General features: G+C 37.5%; 1 protein-coding gene across 1 annotated transcript in view; it reads left to right on the forward strand.

Annotated features, from left to right (window-relative positions):
• Positions 1–19,573, forward strand: part of LOC115422188 (cadherin-4-like) — a 453,088-nt gene that overhangs the window by 306,248 nt on the left and 127,267 nt on the right. Inside the window, exon 4 of the mRNA XM_030138325.1 lies at positions 16,163–16,389. Within this exon, the coding sequence (XP_029994185.1) occupies positions 16,163–16,389 (227 nt within the window). The remainder of the gene's footprint in view (positions 1–16,162; positions 16,390–19,573) is intronic.

Below are 19,573 nucleotides of genomic sequence, written 5' to 3' on the forward strand. Positions count from 1 at the left end.
TATCCTGTTGGTCAGATGGTCAGACACAGCAGGGTTTGAGACACATTATTGTAATACCATCCATATAGTGGTGATACAAAATCTGGGCCAAGACCTCAGGGAAAGCTAACCTATACTGTACATATCAAATCCATCATTGAATTTGTAGGCTATCGATCCGGAAAACACGCTGGACCATAACCACAAAGCGCCTCAGTTAGTTTTTTTTCCTCCTCCATAACCACAGAGAAGCAGGCTAAAAGGCCAAATAACTGCTGAGAAGGAATGAGAGGAGTGTAGGGATATGACTGTGGTTTACTGCAAATGCCTTTTGACTGTGTTAACTGTGTCAACTTCTGAGTGCATGTGTGTGTTCTCACCCCGGCATAACAAAATTTACTGTCCAGCACAGCAAAAAAACTGAAAAAAAAAAAGTCCCAGTATTGCAAATAAAGTTCAGGAAGTTCGTGCTTACTTTCATTCTGCTGTTATTTTCTCTTCTTAGTTCTACAAAAGGGCTTTTCTCTTCCTGGGAGAGGCTTTATTCTGCCTGATCCCTCTCTCTCTTATACTGCCTTCTCTCCTAATCACCGCTAAAGCCAGCCCTAATTGCCAAAAGACTTGATTTTCCCCCTTTTTCTTATTCTCTTTTGCTTTCTGTCTTACTCTCTTATAGCCTGTCCTCCATTTTTCATATCTGCGCATAAACACACAATTTAGATGGGGAAAAGAGGAAAATGAATGTTTAATAAAAACCAATAGCGTGAAGTAAATATGACTTTCTTTGGTTTTCATTAAAAGTGCAGCAGAGGCTTGTAAGTACATATCCACTGTTACATAAGACCCTGGAGCCATTGCCATGTTTATATGAGTATTCTTTTTTTTTTTTATTTACCTCGCCCCCCTGAAGGGGAGGCAAGGGGTATTGTTTTTGGTTTGGTTTGTTTCTTTGATTGTTAACACTCTAGCAGCAAAACTATTGGTTAAATTCATACCAAATTGGGTTTATACATTGCCAGTGACCCAGGGTAGATGTCAATAGATTTTGGGAAATGTAGGTCAAAAGTAAAAAATTGGAATATATATATATATTTCTTTTTAAACCTTTTTTTTTCCCCATTTACTTATAATGGGCGAAATTTCAAATGTATGTAGCAGTAAAACTATTGGTTCAATTCATACCAAATTGGGTTTATAGATTGCATGTGACCCAGAATAGATCTGATTACATTTTGGGTACAGTAGGTCAAAGTTCAATTTTTTTATTAATTGTTAAAATCTGTATTTTCCCCATTTACTTATAATGGGCAAACTTTCAAATGTCTGTAGCAACAAAACTATTGGTGTAATTCATACCAAATTGGGTTTATACGTTGCTAGTGACCCAGGGTAGATGTCAATACATTTTGGGAAATGTAGGTCAAAAGTTAACATTTTTAATGAATTTTGTAAAACCTTTTTTTTTTCCCCATTTACTTATAATGGGCGAAATTTCAAATGTATGTAGCAGTAAAACTATTGGTTAAATTCATATCAAATTGGGTTTATAGATTGCATGTGACCGAGAATAGATGTGGTTACATTTTGGAAAACGTAGGTCAAAATTGAAATTTTTAATGATTTTTTTAAAACCCTCCCCCATTTACTTATAATGGGTGAAATTTCACATATGTCTAGCAGCAAAACTATTGGTTGAATTCATACCAAACTGGGTTTATAGATTGCCAGTGACACCGAGTAGATGTCATGATAGTGTGATGTGATAGTGACCCAGGGTAGATGTCAATACATTTTGGGAAATGTAGGTCGAAGTTCAAATTTTTAATGAATTTTTTTAGGTCTTTTTTTCCCCCATTTATTTATAATGGGCGAAATTTCACATGTCTTTAGCAGCAAAACTATTAGTTGAATTCATACCAAACTGGGTTTATGGACTGCCAGATGTGGTTACATTTTGAGAAATGTAAGTCAAAGTTAATATTTTTAATGAATTTTTTAGCCCCCCCCCCCCATTTATTTATAATGGGCGAAATTTCACATATCTCTAGCAGCAAAACTATTGGTTGAATTCATACCAAACTGGGCTTATAGATTGCCAGTGACACATAATAGATGTCATTACATTTTGGGAAATGTAGATCAAAGTTTACATTTTTAATGAATTTTTTAAAATCTTTTTTTTTTTCCCAATTTACTTATAATATACGAAATGTCCCATGTCTCTAGCAGCAAAACTATTGGTTGAATTCATACCAAACTGGGTTTACGGACTGCCAGATGTTGTTACATTTTGGGAAAAGCAGGTCAAAGTTCAATTTTTTAATAAATTTTTAACATCTGTTTTCTTCTCCCATTTACTTACAATGGGCGAAATTTCAAATGTCTATAAAAACATCAATTTTGTTTCAATTTACTTCAAACTTAGCCCATATATAGAGGTAATTGATATGCTGACATCAGCACACGTACAGACATGATGACATCAGCTGGATCGATGCCAAAATAAGCTACAATACATGGGAGGGGCGGGGTTTGTTGTGCCTGGCACCACTTGTTTTATATTGATATCAGGTTGCATTCAAGTGTTGTTTTATGGCATAGTCAGAGGCATTTGTAGTCTTTGGGCGTTTTGATGTTGTATTTTGTGATTATTAGTCACACAGGCAGCAAACAATCACACTGTGATTGTTTGGAGTCCTGACACCAGTTCATGCAACAGTTCAGCTGTCCTTGCTGGGAGAAATGGTAGAGAATTGATGAAGACCAATCAAGCATTTCTGTGCTTGTTTGGAGGAATACTAATCAGTCATTAGAGGGCTGCTGATTAGTCAGAAACACTGCCTTTCTTGGTCTCCCTGTGACTGTGTATGAATGTGTGTGCGTCCTTGTGCAATATTGATTTTGAGTGTAGGCTTGTACTCTGGTGTACTGCAGTGCAGAAGGGTCCCTGATGTACAGTAGCACAGTCCCTTTGCACATGAATTACACTTTACAGAACTCTTCTAAGGTCAGTCAGTTTTGAGTAACACACTGGTTGTTTCTTACCATGGCTGAGATGTAGTTTCACTTATATTACATGTGCCAGTTTTCAATTTTTTTTTGCATTTGACGTAACTTTAGAAACAAAAAACTATTTCTGTGCCAGCCTGAGGAGTGATATACAGAAGAGCGGTCGTTTTCACAAAGCAGAAAGTTTGGTCCATTAAAGCGAAGAATCTGAGGTTGAACTCAAATGAGGTGTGAGATAACACTTTGCGAAACAGCAGAGGACAAAAAAAAAAAAAATCCAAAAATAATACAGTGCTATTCACCAACCACGTGCATGCCAAGTCTCCAGCAGTTCTGAGATCAGCCAGCCTGTTCACACCAGTCAACCCCCTCCCATGACTACAAATACAAACAGCAACCCCCGTGATTATCCATCCCACAACCTTGACAACACACAATGTAGACATTCAGGAAGGTTCATTTAAAGTTTCTTCAAAACTATTTCAAGTAATTTGAAGTCAAGATGTGTGTTCTGTACCTCAAGGATTATGTTTTTTCTTTCTATCTAAAAAATGTAAAGACAAACTACAAAATATACCACATTCTTCCTGTTTGTTTACCCTTTTTACTTTTTCCATTCAGTTTTTTAAAACTTAATGTGACGTACTGCTAATACAGATTGGATTTTCTAGCAAACAAATAGAGGTGTTTTGTGGTACAAACTCGCCAAGCTTTATCTACAGCCTAATACTATCTCATGCTGACTTTTGGATTTTTACCCAGAGAAAGCGGAGCCGTGAAGGAAAGTGTATCGGTGTTCAGCCAAACAAAACACAGAGTAAAGCTGCTTAATTTTACATAAGACACCACAGGGCATCCATTTCCAGGACACACACAACTCTACATTCAGTTCATGGTACACGACAGCGTTGCTATAAAAGTAAAACTGAGAAAGTTTCTGGGAAGAGAATAAGAGGGAAAACAAGCTGTTACATGACCAACATTCAGAACAAGGGGTTTGTAAAGCTAATGAGACAGCTGCTTCTTCTTTTTTTTGATTCCTGTTCATTTTCACACAATAGTGGCTCTTCCATTGACCCTCAAATTGCACCAATATAACTTGCAAATAAAATTGTACCTAATGGAAAACTGACAATTTCACCAAAAGTCTAATTTTTCGATTAAAAATTTTTGTGCTGACAAGAGGTGGTTTTTCGGGTGTAGCGCAAATAGTATATCACGCAAAACTGCAATGGAAAGCGCTTTTTTTGCAACTAGAGTCAGGTGAATTTTTCATTCGTTTGTTTATTTCGAGCATTTACAAAATATTTGCAAATTCAAAATTCCAAAAAAAAATCATTGATCTATACTCGAAAAGGAGTGGGAAGAAGAAAAACGTATTAAATTCCACCTCCATTCTCACCATCAAATACCTTAACATAATAACATATTAAATACTCACTCCTGTCCTTTGACTTCAAGCCAGAACAATGAACAAAATAAGCCTATACCAAATTAGAATGAACTCATCTGACAGTATTTACATTGCATAACCAAAATTCGTGTAAAAAAAAATAGAAACAAAAGTACATTCCTGGTGGTGTTACCACGGGTGACAGTTAACTGTCAACTTTGTCAAAACAAAAAACTGCAATACCACAAGTGGTAAAGAGGAGTGATAATTACATACCAACAATGGTAAGAAAAAAAACCTAAAAACTACAATAGCAGTAATGGTAAAGGGCAGCACATACCAGCGATGGTAAGAACAATACCAGATGGTAATGGACAACACATACCAACTAGATGAGGAACAACAAGCACACATTCATATAAGACAGAATATTTATGTAACATCAGCATTAAGACCCTCCATCTTTATACTGGGACCAGACCATAATTTTGTATAACAGTTTAAATCGCTTATTTTGGCATTGGTTGTGTTGGATGTCCAGACTGTTCCAAAGTTTCACTCCACATACAAACAAAAATGGGAAATTAAAAAACCAGATGTTGACTGATGCTCCAACAAGCGAAGAAGAAGAAGAACCATGTCGCGGTATGTGTGGACACACCAGGAAACTCAATCATTTTTTAACTTAGTATGAGATAGAGGGGTAATATATAATAATAATGAACATATCTGTAAATCAACACCATATTTACGTTCATCGCCATGTTTATGGAATGACTTCTCGTGCCATCTCGCAATAATAAATGAACAAATCATCGCATTTGTGATTTAATGGAAAAACCAACATTATGCACTTGTGTGTTTTTTGACATTTAGTAAATACAGGGTGGGGAAGCAAAATTTACAATATTTTGAGGCAGGGATCGAAAGACAGTGTATGAACCATTAGTTTATTGAAAGTCATGAGAATTTATTTGCCACAAGAAAATGTACATAATAGAAAATGTTTTTATTCTATGTGTCCTCCTTCTTTCTCAATAACTGCCTTCACACGCTTCCTGAAACTTGCGCGAGTGTTCCTCAAATATTCGGGTGACAACTTCTCCCATTCTTCTTTAATAGTATCTTCCAGACTTTCTCATAATAGTTTTGCTCATAGTCATTCTCTTCTTTCCATTATAAACAGTCTTTATGGACACTCCAACTATTTTTGAAATCTCCTTTGGTGTGACGAGTGCATTCAGCAAATCACACACTCTTTGACGTTTGCTTTCCTGATTACTCATATGGGCAAAAGTTTCTGAAAAGGTATGGATAATAGTGTTAGGTATGATTATGACATCAATATATGTTTGGTTTCAAAACAATTGACGTAGTGCCTGCTGAGAAAAAACAACTAAATGTTCATTGTAAATTTTGCTTCCCCACCCTGTATTGGTAAAGTTTTGTGCAGATGTCAAATGGAAAAGCCACTAATTAGCATTTCTGCTTATGCTAAGTGATGGATAAGCACAGTGTGTGTGTGTGTGTGTGTGTGTGTGTGTGTGTGTGTGTGTGTGTGTGTTTTTCTTGTTACAAATTCTCTGTTTCCTTCTGACCAAACAAATCCTCTTTCTGTGTGTTGCCACTGAAGTAAAACAGTCAAACTTTGTGTAGTTGTGATTAACATTACCCATTAGAATTTTGCCTCTGGGAACTTAAAGGAGTTAAAAACCTTGAAAGTGTTTGTTGAATTTGTTGTCCCTTTGTAGTTGTCAAACATGACACAGCAGTTCATCTTCCCCACATGCGTATGGACATGAAATACACTAAGAACATAAAACGGTGAGATAATTGAAAACAAGCAGGTTTGAAGAGTTGAGATAATACACCCTGCTTTGTTTTGATGCATATTTGACAGAGCTTTTAGTTTTGGTGTTGCTAACTTAATGTGTTTGGACTTTGTAGATAGATGTTAATGCTCGGTTTCTCCTCAGGAAATTAAATATTGAGTCTTGAATTTCTGCACAACTTTTTCTGGACACCCTTAAAAAGTTTTAACAGTATGCGTGCAGGCAGGTTCTCTTTGAGTTTCTGCACACTGTGAACATTTCTATTACGGCATTTTGTCACTGCTATAATCACTTCGTAGGTTTCTGGGAAGGAAGGAGGGATGAGTCAGCCTCTGTGATTGGCTTCAATAAACCGGTTCCCCGATGGGCTTCAAACATAGCTTTAAACACCCTCCATGTGAAGTTGGGTCTTCCTTCGTCGTCTGTCAGTAGTGGACAATGGACCCGACTCTGTTTAGTCGGTCGCTGAGGGCCCATCCCACTGTAGAGCTCTGATCAGACAGCACACTCCCCACGGTGCCTCTGATCAGCGACCATACTCGTCTCTCACCATCCATCTCTTCATCCCGCCCTCTATTTCTATCTCTCTGAGCTCCATCACTCTCCCTTTGTCGCTCTTTTGCTCTCTCTTTCCCTCCTCTCTCGTTCTATCCATCTATCCATCTGTCCCGATCTCTCAGGAGGCCAGCCCAATTAACCTGTTTAAACAGCCATCTGAGCATCCCATCCATTCCAATGTTGCTGTGTGAGAGAGAGCCAGTTCACTGAGCCAGGATCCCAGTGCCAGTCCCCCATCCGCTGCCCTCCCCAGCCTCACCTCCACCCCAACTCCCATTCCCCCTCCTCCTCCTCCTCCTCTATCTGTTCTTCTTTCCTCTTCTCTTGCTGTTACAGGGGGAATAGAGCCACACTATTCGCAACAGGGAAAAACTGTTTCTTCACTGATTTTTTTTTTTTTTTTTTTCTCTTTTTAGAATGTGTGATATTTTGCAGTCGATGCACCATACTTTGAACTATCTAAATGACTGCAGATATAAACCCTGCTGCCACTAGAGATTTCTACTTCAGCAACTGCAATCGTCTGGTTTCCCCGTCCCTTTTTTTTTTTCTCCACTTTAACCCATAAAGACCCAATACTACTTTTGTAGCAGTTCCCAAATGAATTTTTCCCTGTACGTAACCTTTCTTAAAGGGGTCATATTTTGCTAAACCCACTTTTATTAGTCTTTGGTACATACAGGGTGGGGAAGCAAAATTTACAATGAACATTTAGTTGTTTTTTCTCAGCAGGAACTACGTCAATTGTTTTGAAACCAAACATATATTGATGTCATAATCATACCTAACACTATTATCCATACCTTTTCAGAAACTTTTGCCCATATGAGTAATCAGGAAAGCAAACGTCAAAGAGTGTGTGATTTGCTGAATGCACTCGTCACACCAAAGGAGATTTCAAAAATAGTTGGAGTGTCCATAAAGACTGTTTATAATGTAAAGAAGAGAATGACTATGAGCAAAACTATTATGAGAAAGTCTGGAAGTGGAGGAAGCAACAAAAAACGTACCAAAGCTTTTATTAAAGCTCTCAAATCCAAAATCCTAAAGGATCCAACCAAATCCATGAGAAAAATGGCAATTGAACTTGAGGTAGACAACAAGACCGTTAGAAATGCAGTAAAATATGATTTGAAGATTTAAATTCTCATGACTTTCAATAAACTAATTGGTCATACACTGTCTTTCAATCCCTGCCTCAAAATATTGTAAATTTTGCTTCCCCACCCTGTATATTTGTGTATTTGGACCCTAATAGTTAAAAAAAAATTGAGTTTAAACTCTCCAGGGGCTGCAAAGCTATCTTTATATTCATTCTGGCAAAAATCGAGTGTATAACTAATGCTTCCACTACGTGATACCAGCTCGACTCGACTCGGCTCGGCTCGGCTCGGTATTCCTGCAGACCGTTTTCATTACTGGATACTACTGACTTTACAGTACCTGGACGTCCTAGCGATTTGGCACGTTATTTCCGTGTCGTCTGCTCAGAGAGTTGTTGAAAACTCGCTCGTTGCGTGCTGTCTCGTCTGAATTTTTACGTCGGCCACCAAAGACTGAACCTCCTCGGCCAACCATGGTGTAGTTTCAGGCTGTTATCATGTGGATCAATGTACCGCTATATTTACTGTCCACTTCCGCATCTCTTTGTTGTAAAACGGCGGGTCACAGAGAAAACTGTCTGACCAATCAGTGGTCTGCAGTGTTATACGTCACGCTTTAGCATCGCTTGGAACCTTGGCGGAGGTGATACCAAAAAACTAGTACCGGGTACCAGATTCCAGGTCCTTTTTCGTAATGGAACCACAAAAAGGCCGAGTCGAGTCAAGTCGAGCCGATACCACACAGTGGAAACGCAGCATAACTAACATCTATAACTAGTTGTGTCATGACATTTGCACATATAAGGTCAAGACTTCCGACAAACATTTCTCCAAGTACACCATAATTGTTTGTTAGCAGCAGCGGTTGTCGTCCATACTGAAAATATGTCCAAACTTCGAGTCGATTACCTAAAATGTTCAGTTGTTGGTTGAACAGGACAGAGCAGCACAACCAATAAGCTGGAGGAGGTGGGGCATAAAGTGGCTCATGTGCATTTAAAGGGCCAGCGCTCAAAACGACCTTTCTGGTGTCGTTACTCAGAAATAGGGTTGAAGATGGACCTGTGGAGTTGAATTAATGAAGAATTCAGACCCAAGGATAGCATTTACAGTTTATGTAGACCATGAGGAAATGTTTTAAAATGCATAATTTAAATTCTATTAAAAAAAACAAAAACAAATTATCACTCCTTTCAAGGTGCCTTGCCACACAAAACCATTTTTACTTCTATTTTTTGAAATATGTTAGGTCCATAAGTGTTTGTATTACGTAGTGAATGTGAAAATGCTACCTCCTCTGTCTGCTATTGCCACTGAAATCAGGCCAATTAGAAAAGCTGGTCGGTGTGACGTGTTAAAGCCTGAGCTCATTACTATTCATGACCACGCCCACAGAATTCATCTAACTCAGTGACAGTTTTCGTATACAGCAAGGATGGCTGAACATCACCGTTCTTGTGTGCTACGCTCGAACAGAACTTCAACAATGCACATGTTGCCCAAGAACTCAGAGTTGAGGATCAAATGGCTTCAGTTTATTTTTGGAACAATGCCACAACACTATTATTCGAAATTACCTCTTTGTTCCTCATATTTTTAAGAGAGTGACTTCATCAGCTTTGGCGAGTTCAGCAGAGGCTTCGCTGTTGAAGCCTGGAGCAGTACCACCGCGGCAGTCTACTGAAAAGCCAGGCTGTCATTGGCTAGCTGTTAGTCAATCAGAGTCAAGCAGATTCGCATGTTGAAAATTCATGAGAACTGGCACAAATGGAGCTGAGTCTTCCAGCAGGCTTTCTATACCATGTTAAAATGGCTTGAAACTTGTCAACCAAGACATTTTTTCCACAGTACAACTTTAGACATTACCACAAAAGTAATGAAATACATGTGGCAGGTGATTTATCTCCTTGTCTTATTATATCTTCTGTATTTTGCAATTTTCACTGTAAATGATGTATTTTTCTATATTAACCCTTTCATGCATACTGGTCACTCCAGTGGACAGTTCTTCTCCAGCTGTTCTCTTATATATTCATGGGTTTAGTTGTTTTAGTTCCATATCAGCCAACACAGTGGACACTTGTGCATCATCCCAAACACTGCAATTCATACCATTACTGTAACTATGCTGTTTTTGATAAACCTGATCTCCAGCAGCATGTTTTCGTGTAAATCAATTAAAAATCAATCTTTTTTTTTTTTGCATATTATCTCCATGATGAAGTGAGTAATAACTAGTATAGAGTATGTTAAAATGTGAGAAAAAATTAGATTAGCTGCATGAAAAATGTTTTTATATCATAGTTTTCACACAGTATATAACTTTATTATTGTTATTATTGCTATTTTTTGTCACTTTAGCCACTTTAACACACTTGTTTATATTGTTTACATTTTTATCTCTTTATTTTTCTATTGTATTGACACATACTGTCTTGCACTGCTGTACACACTTCAATTTCCCCCTTGGTGGATCAGTAAAGTATATCTTATCTTATCTTATCTTATCTTATCTTATCTTATCTTATCTTATCTTATCTTATCTTATCTTACTTTCTGATGATGGGTTTTAAATACATGTTCCTTTCCTTCAAAAATTAAAAGCATGATGACCAGCTGAGTGGACATTTTTGTAACTCCATGAAAAAAGCGTTCATTAAAAAAAAAATAAATAAAAATAAAAATTCAATTGCATTGTTTTTTTTTTTTCATGCCTAAAGAGGAATAAAATCACTCAAGAAAAAAATATTGACTAAGGTTCTCATAATTCATGCATGAAAGGGTTAATTTCCTGTACTTAATTTATATGTGGAGTAAATCCAAAGGTTATTACATCAAAACAGAGTAAACGGAAGAAAACGTTTCTTTTTCAGCAAAGATATAATTAACTGAATGTAAAAGTAAGTGTCTCCATCTACTGTCATTTATCAAACTCCATGGATTTTACTGGTGAATCAGTGTTTCCACGTTCCATCAATGACCATGAAAAGATGACAAACTGCATTTTACACCAATTATTTACATGTATTTATAAGATTAGTGGATCAACAGGTATTAAACCGTTTACATCAGTCGCCAAGTGGCTGTTTGGGTCTTTATTGCTTAACATCCTCTCATTCTTTTCTCCTTCTCTCTCTCTGTGATTGCCACCTCTGCACCCTCTCCATCCTCTCATTCGCCTCTTTTTCTCCCTGCCCTTCCCTTTTTTCCACTCTCCTCTCACCTTCTTTCTGTCACCCCTCTGCTTTCACTCCCCTCTCCCTCCGATTGAATCCCTTTCTCACTTGCCTTTCAACACTTGTCACCTACTTCCTGTCAGGCTGTCCAGAGAAAGACTGGAAGAAGGTCACATCTCTCCTCGGCGTTCCCTTCTGCATTGTCCTTGTCTTCTTGAAAGGAGATGGGAACTTTAATTAGAAAAGTGGAGGAAAAAATGGAAAGATGGGACTTGGGGTTTGAACATCTCAGCCGCACACACTGTGATAGTGATGAGGAAATCATTTTCCTCCTCGGAGGTTTATGCAGCATGTGGAGCATTTTCTAACATTTCATGGGTGTCACTGCTCTAGCTGAGTAGACAGTAGGGAAGTGCGTAAGGCGGGCTGCTTGGCACACTGGGGCATCTGTGTTATTTGCCAGATCAATGCACAACCTGGACGCACTGCTTTAGACGACTTGTTAATGTGCAGCTCTGTGCCGTTGGGCTTCATTGCTCTGTTGTTGGCTGATTTTTATAATCTCTCTTATAGCGGTATCGACCCAACTGAGTGAAAGTGGAGCCATTGGAGGTTTGTGTGTGTGTGAGTGTTGACGGAGGGGTAAAATTGGCACTGTCTTTCTATTTAATTGGTACAAGAACAAGACCCTCTGGGTGCTCAATTGGATGTGTGGCCTGTCACTGCATTTGTATGTGGGTATTTGTGCTCTTAGTTCAGCTTGTCACTGTTCGGTAATCAGAGAAAATAAATGCCTACGTGCGCACAGAGACGGATTACACAGCTATGTAACACTACTTACCCCAATGTATAGGCTCATCATCTCTCATTTGACTACTTTTTTCTAATCCTTTTTAAATGTAAACTAATTTAATCTGCATTATATATCCATATGCTGTTTCTGCTTATTATATAAAGAACCACGCTGAAAATAAAGTCCCGGACTTAATTGTATCAAAGCTTTATGTTATACTTTATACTTCACAGCCAAACAATAATTGGCACCATATTAGATCACTAGAAAAGAGATCATAATGTTTGCTGTCCTGCATTAGTGCCTCTGGGCAATATAAAAGCAGATTAAGGGGAAAGAAAAGGACAGACAAATTTAGAAAAACAGTAAACAATTAAGAAACAAAGTAGGACACAGACTTTTCTGACAAACAAGTTGAGATTTAAGTCATGCTTTATATTGTCAAAGATATTATGAACAGATAAATAAATAAATAAGCCCATGCATCTAGGAGTTGTCATGCTTCTTGCTGGTAGAAGGCTGTATTAGTTTGATCAGTGATGTTTAGAGTTACTAAAGTCCTTTTGTGATCAGCACAGCTCAGATGCTGCTTCTGTGAGCGAAATGAGGAGGCAGCACAAATAAAAATAAAGAAATAAAGAAATACCTCCACCACACAGCCCCAAATGTGATCTTAAAATGAAGTTTTCAATAAGATCTGTAATAATAGTATATGTACAATACATTTATTATTCATTATTTATATAGCTTCCATTTTATTTTGAACAAAAAATGGCATAAATTATGCAGTCTCCTTAAATGGTAGTCATGACCTTGGAAAACATGCTTCATTGAAATGCTCGCACATACCAATCTCTATTATCTTAAGCCTCGGCCTACAGGCCAGTCATGGCCGCAGTACTGCTGCACTGCTGGCTGCGTGCCTAGCTCCGAGGGAGACGAGGCAATAATTGGAGGACAGTGGGAGAAGGGGGTAACAGACCACCTGCTGCTTGTTTTTTCAGTTTTTTCAGGTTTTTTTTTTTTTTTTTTTTTTCAGTGTTTGACTGTTTCACAGATACAGACACTTAGCATTGTGATAACGCTTGCTTTGTGATAGATGTTTGACTTTCTTATTGTTGATATAATCAGGCAGCTTTCCAAAGTCTATTTACACAGACACATGTTTGCCAACTGGTGTGTTTGTTATTGTCACACCCCTACCCTCCAGTCTAATCTTTGAGAAAAAAAAAAAAAAAAAAAAAAAAAAAAATATATATATATATATATATATATATATATACACACATACATACATATATATATATATATACACACACACACACACACATATATATATATATATACATATATATATTTCTAAATATATATATATATATATGTAATGGTAGAAGAAATGAGACTGGAATTTACAAAAGCAGTGAGAAATGAACGAACACAAAACACAAAACAGACAGCAGGTTTGGTTTTTTTTTTGTCCCTTTTTTTTTTTTTTTAGGATTGCTGAGTTTTACAAAGGCAGAGGCTATTTGAAACTACCTCTTGGCTTGATGTAATCCATCTCTTATGTCCTGTCTCCTTCTGTCTAGACCAGGACACTTGTGCCACACCTGTTACACTAAGTGGACAGAGTGCCACTGTAGAATAGTCCTTTCTCACTGAGCTTTTGAGTGGCTGTCTGGACATCTAACCTTAGAAGGGTGGGTACTTTTGTGATCACAGACATATTTAGAGCCAGACCAAACAAAAAGCCAGATCTACTCACAGTTTGCTTTTGTGAAATGGAAGGCTTGTTTCCACCGTTGTACTAACGTGGGAAGAGACTGCAGTGAGTTACAGCCTTCAGCTCAGGGTTTCTTACAATATGATGTCTAGACATTGTAATCCCTGAGAGTGAAGGCTGTGGGTGTGGTGAAAGAATAAAGAGGTCACGGTGGGAGGCCATTGTAGGTTACACTTGTCTGTGGCTCATCTTCCTTTCTTCTCATGAACTGCAGGACTTCATATAACATCAAACAGACGGATGCCCTGACACTGCAGAGAGTATCTATCTGTAATATGACTGAAAAAGCACGTATACGCATACTATATCAACACTTGTCTTCACCTTCATCTAATCTGTGTATCCCACTATATCTTTTCTGTTTTCTTCCCATTTTGAATCTAGTAAATAAGTGTATTCTCTGTGTTTCATTAGCTTCATGCAGTATTAGCCTTGGATCAATAGTGTGTATACATAATGCAAGGATGCTCTGATTAGTTAGACTTCAGTTTCATTCAGTCCCTGCTCAGATATCCCAATAGGCTTTTATATGGTCTCTTTAATGTTTTTGCCTAATTGGTGAAACTGGATATAAATATATAATGTTTCTTTTTGGCTGAGTAGATTTTTTTTTCAGATACAAGGGAGGGGTACGTACTGAACTGCCATAAGCATTCAAGTTTATATCAATCTAACTTTGTATTACAGTTCAGTTGTTTATTGCGTTTGCTTAGAAGTATTAATCTCAATGCAACAAGAGCGGTCCAGTTTATTTTAATAGAACATTTCCTCACAGTGGGAAAGAACCTCCCGCTGAGGAATATGTGCTATGACTGGATTTACTACTAGAATTTAAAAAAAAACATATGTTGTGAAAATTGGCTCAGATGTTAAAATGAAATTTAATTGTCATGTTTTCTCAAATGACAGAAGCGAAGAAAGACTTTTACATAAATGTAATCCGACAGGATGCGTAACTGTCTTCTCGACAGCTTCGGCACGCGTGTTTCACCCTTCGAATGTGTTACACAGTAGAGTCATGATGGTGTTTTTATTTTTCATGTTCTCTTCAGTTTGTGTCATCACAGCGGGAAAAAGAAGAAAAAGAGCGTAGGACCACCTGTGCAGCTACTGCACTGTAGACAGATGACCTCCTGGCTGAGAGCTGAGTCAAGCTGCCAGAGATAGCTAAAGAAAGAGCTATAGCAGAGCGATTTTGTCTTCAGATTAAAAGCTAAAAGCATACTATTTGTCACTCAGTGAACAAATCATAGTACCATTATGTGCCACGGTACTTGTGAAATCAATATTTCTTGGCAGAAAGGTGCATTTTAAACATTTATGGATATGAAAAAAAAGTCCTTACAGACAATTTTTTTGTCAACGTTGAAAATTGTAATGTCACTTTCTGTAGACGGTGTTTAAGATATATATATTTTAGGGCTTCATCACACCTCAAACTCTAAATTAAGCTTCATGTTTTTGTTATATTATATACATTTGATCCTGTTGACATTGGTTTCACACTTTAATTGTGTGAATTATACAGCCTTGGATGAAATACATGCATCCTGGTCTCAACACCCACAGGGAATAGTATACTTTAGATGATTACTGCGTGTCTCTGAACATCATTTCTTTTACATGCCCCTATGGACAACAATCCTCAGAAGTGTTATTATTGTGGTATTTTGACCTGTGATTATTCAGGGTTAATGGTGAGATGCATCAGTGCACAACCAACCACAATAAAACACTTTCTATACGTCACCGGTCTGCTACAGGTCAGAGTATGTGTGTTTGTGTTTATCTAAGCCACAGGTGTCAAACATGGGGCCCGGGGACCAAATCCGGTCCGCCAAAGGGTCCAATCTGGCCAGCGGGATGAATTTGTGAAATCCTAAAATTACACTGAAGATTTTAACAATCAGTGGTGTCAAAATCATTTTAATTCAGGTTCCACATACAGTCCAATTAGATTTCAAGTGGGTCAGACCAGTAAAATATTATAATAACCTATAAAAAATGACAACTCCGAATTCTGTCTTTGTTTTTTTGCTGTAAAAAAGTAAAATTACATGAAAATGTTTACATTACTAAACTATACTTCTACAAAAAACATGAATAACCTGAACAAATATGAACAAATGGAAATATCTTAAGAAAAGTAAATGCAATTTGACCAATATTCTGCCTGTTACTAAATGTTTTGTGTGATTGTAATGCACATGTATAAATGATAAAGTGATAAACCGAAGCAGAATATTGTTAAAATTGCAGTTGCTTTTCTTGAGACAATTCAAGTTGTTCATGTTATTCAGCTTTTTAAGGAAACTTTGTAGACGTAAACTTTTTTCACTGTTATTATTTTACTGGTGCGGCCCACTTGAGACCAAATTTGGCTGAATGTGGCCCCTGAACTAAAATGAGTTTGACACCCCTGGTCTAAGCAGTGGTTTCAACCGACTGTGTCCGTGTTGTCGTTACGTTTTACTTTTTCTAATGCTGATTTACAAGTATACATGTCTTAAATATTCTTTCTCCTCCTTGTCTGCAGTGAAGTTTGATGACTGCATGGGAAATGAAGCGGTGGTTTTTCAGAGCAGTGACTCCAGATTCAGCGTGCGGACAGATGGGTCCATCTTTGCCCAAGAAGAGGGAGCCAGCTTGGATAAACCGGTCCAATTCCGAGTAACCGCAAGGGGGCCATCCTCACATGTCTGGGAGACTGTGGTGCAGCTGGCATTAACTGACCCACCTTCACTTCAACTAAATGAAAATGAGGTGAGTTTTACACTTACTGCTCATGAGCACAGGCGCACAATTTCAATTATCATCCCAGAGTTTCTTCTTCTTATCAAATGTTCTCCAGTGGTTTGGTGATAGTAGCAGCCAAGAATCAGGTCAAAACTCCTTGGGGTTTTTTGAGAGAAGGAGAGACATTGTAGCAGGAAAAGTAGCAGTCGCACATGGTTAAAAGTGATGGAATCACACTGCCACAGGGGGTGAATACCATTCCTGTTAGCTGTAAGCTGTTATTGGAAAACATCCTGTGCCTTGGAGACCCCGGGGGTCCTTGACTCTTCCTCCACTACTTAAAAGCAGGCAGAGGTCAGATGAGAGCTGCAGCATGAGCTAAAAAGCCTCCATAATTGCGGAACTACAAGGTTGAATGTGATGACAGATATCATAATACGAACGTGTCAATTATATTAAAGCCAAAGTCTTGACTCATACAATAATAATCCTACTCAGTCATCTTTTTTGACCCACTAGAGGTGTGTGGCTGTTTATTTATTTGCAGAGACACTGCCCTCAGCATGGCCTGCTGGTGTAGGTGTATGTTTCTTGCTGTCAACATTTAGACATTGTGCGTATCCAGTAGGAGAAGAGTACAGTGGAAGGTGTGTGGGTGGTACTCTAAAACGTAGTGACTCCAGTTACATAGCGGCCTCCTTTCTCTGCTCTGCTGTAGGTCGGCCGTACGTCTGTGAATCTGTAAGACTGAGTTACACCACAGAGATACAGAGAACGTTGTGTACTGGATGAAACATAGGCTTCAGTTACATTCACTTCCCTTACAGTTTAGTGAAGGCTTTAGAACGTAAATCCTCTGAAATAATCTGAGGATAATGTTTTGATTCTCTGTTTCATGTTTGGTCTCACCAACACCACTGTTTGTTTTCATTCATTTTATAGTTTTTTTTCAACCAGCACTGGAAGAGGGGTCACTACTGTGTTTATAAGCATTAAATTGTACAAAAAATTGTACGCTACAAGTCAAAAGTTTAGATTCACCTTCTCATTTAAATTACATGAAATGGACCGCAGATGGCCAACAAGTGCTCAGTATCACTGGGAACTCCTGCAGGAATTTTGGAAAACATTTCGGGTGACTACCTCATAAAGCTCATCGAGAGCACTGCAAAAATCCAAATCTTACCAAGTGTATTTTTCTTATTTCTAGTCAAAATATCTCATCACACTTAAAATAAGACATAATCACCTAAAGCAGTGTTTTTCAACCTTGGGGTCAGGACCCTACGTGGGGTCACCTGGAATTCAAATGGGGTCGCCTGAAATTTACAGTAATTGATAAAAATAAAAATAAAATTACTAATACAAAATATATGTTGAGTTGACAGAGACAATCCCAATACATAAAAGACATGACAAACTGTGAGTCTGAAACTGAAGCACTGTGGTATTGTTTATCTGTCAAATGTTCACTGTGGTCAGTTTCAGATGCTGCAGCTCTTTCATAATTCATAGTTTGAGTTCTTGTTTGTTCAGTATTAAGTGTCAGCCTTGTAAATCCAAGCTGGACTGACTGTACATATCCTGACCAAGGAAAATAAAATTCTACCTTTGTGCAGTAATCTACACCTGGCTCTTCTGCCTCTGTCCATAATAATATACATTATATAAACTAAATGTCATCTAAAATTAACGTTTATTTGCAACATAGTACAGCAAACTATTACATGATCAAAAACAAATTAATTTTAGCCAGAAAAAAAAAAAGTCTCCATTTTGAATGTCTGGGGTCGCCAGAAATTTGTGATGTTAAAATGGGGTCACCAGCCAAAAAAGGCTGGGAACCACTGACCTAAAGAATAACTTTTCAGTGAAATATAAGAACTTATTTTTAGACAATAGATCTTGAAAATCTTATTTCAAGAAATTTTACCAAGATAATTTTCATTTGTTCCACTGGCAGATTTTTTTTGCTTGAATTAACCAAAAAAAAAAAAAAAAAATCTTGAATTAAGCAAAAAAAATTCTGCCAATAGAACAAGTGAAAATTATCTTGGTAAGATTTCTTGAAATAAGATTTTCAACATCTATTGTCTAAAAATAAGTTCTTACATCTCACTTACAAATTACTCTTTAGGTGATTATGCCTTATTTTAAGTGTGATGAGATATTTTGACTAGAAATGAGAAAAAAATACTTGGTAAGATTTAGATTTTTGCAGTGAAAATCCAAAGAATGTGTATAGCAGTAATCAAAGCAAAGTGTGGCTGTTTTGAAGAATGTAAAATATAAAACATGCTTTGAGTTATGTCACATTTTTTAAACTACATAATTCCGTATGTGTTTATTCATAGTTTTGATACCTTCAGTGAGAATCTACAGTGTAAATAGTCATGAAAATAAAGAAAAGTCCAAACTTTTGACTGGTAGTGTACATATTTTGCGGTAAATGAAAAAAAAAAAAAAAAAAAAAAAATGAAAGTTTTTAAAGGCCAGCTTTGACTAACATAGACTTATTTTCATGTTCTATTAGCATTAAAAAAATCAGCTGTGACAGATGTGTTATACACATAGTGACTGACGGGTGTATCACCAAACCTTCACTGACTGATTCTTGGCAGGAAACTAATTGTAATGTCTGGCCATGAGCACTATTAGGTTTTGTAGCCACTGCTGTACAGTGTTTAGTGTTCAAATAAAAGAGGAAAATTCTTTTAACTGAATCTCCCACTCATTTGTTTAGATTTTTGTGTTCCGTGTCAAGCCCCTTCAGGGTTCCCAGAAACCTCCAGTCAAACAACAAATCACTGATGAACACAGAAAGGATCAATAAAGTCTTCTTTACCAGCAGGATTAGTTTGAGTGATGGAAGGCATTTGACATTTCCATGAAGTTTAACTTTATTTAGACATAGAAAGCCAGCAGTGACATTTAAAAGCAGAGAATAAATTGGCTTCAGCTGAATATTCTTTTTAGTGTGCGTGGCCAGAAAACACAGGAGATGGCACAATGTCAGTCGTAGAATCATCGATTAAAAACAGAAAAGCAGAGTGGAGCATTGGCCAACAAAAGATCTATTTGTGGGAGTGGGTGTAAGGATGAGTATGTTGTTCAGGCTTTGAATAGTTTGGCCTTCATTCTCACACTTTTTGAGCTCAGCCTGCTTCTAATAATTTTCTGTCTATCATGTCAACTTCATATTTTAACTGCA

This window comes from Sphaeramia orbicularis, chromosome 7, assembly GCF_902148855.1.
Source record: "Sphaeramia orbicularis chromosome 7, fSphaOr1.1, whole genome shotgun sequence".
NCBI classification, from domain to species: domain Eukaryota; kingdom Metazoa; phylum Chordata; class Actinopteri; order Kurtiformes; family Apogonidae; genus Sphaeramia; species Sphaeramia orbicularis.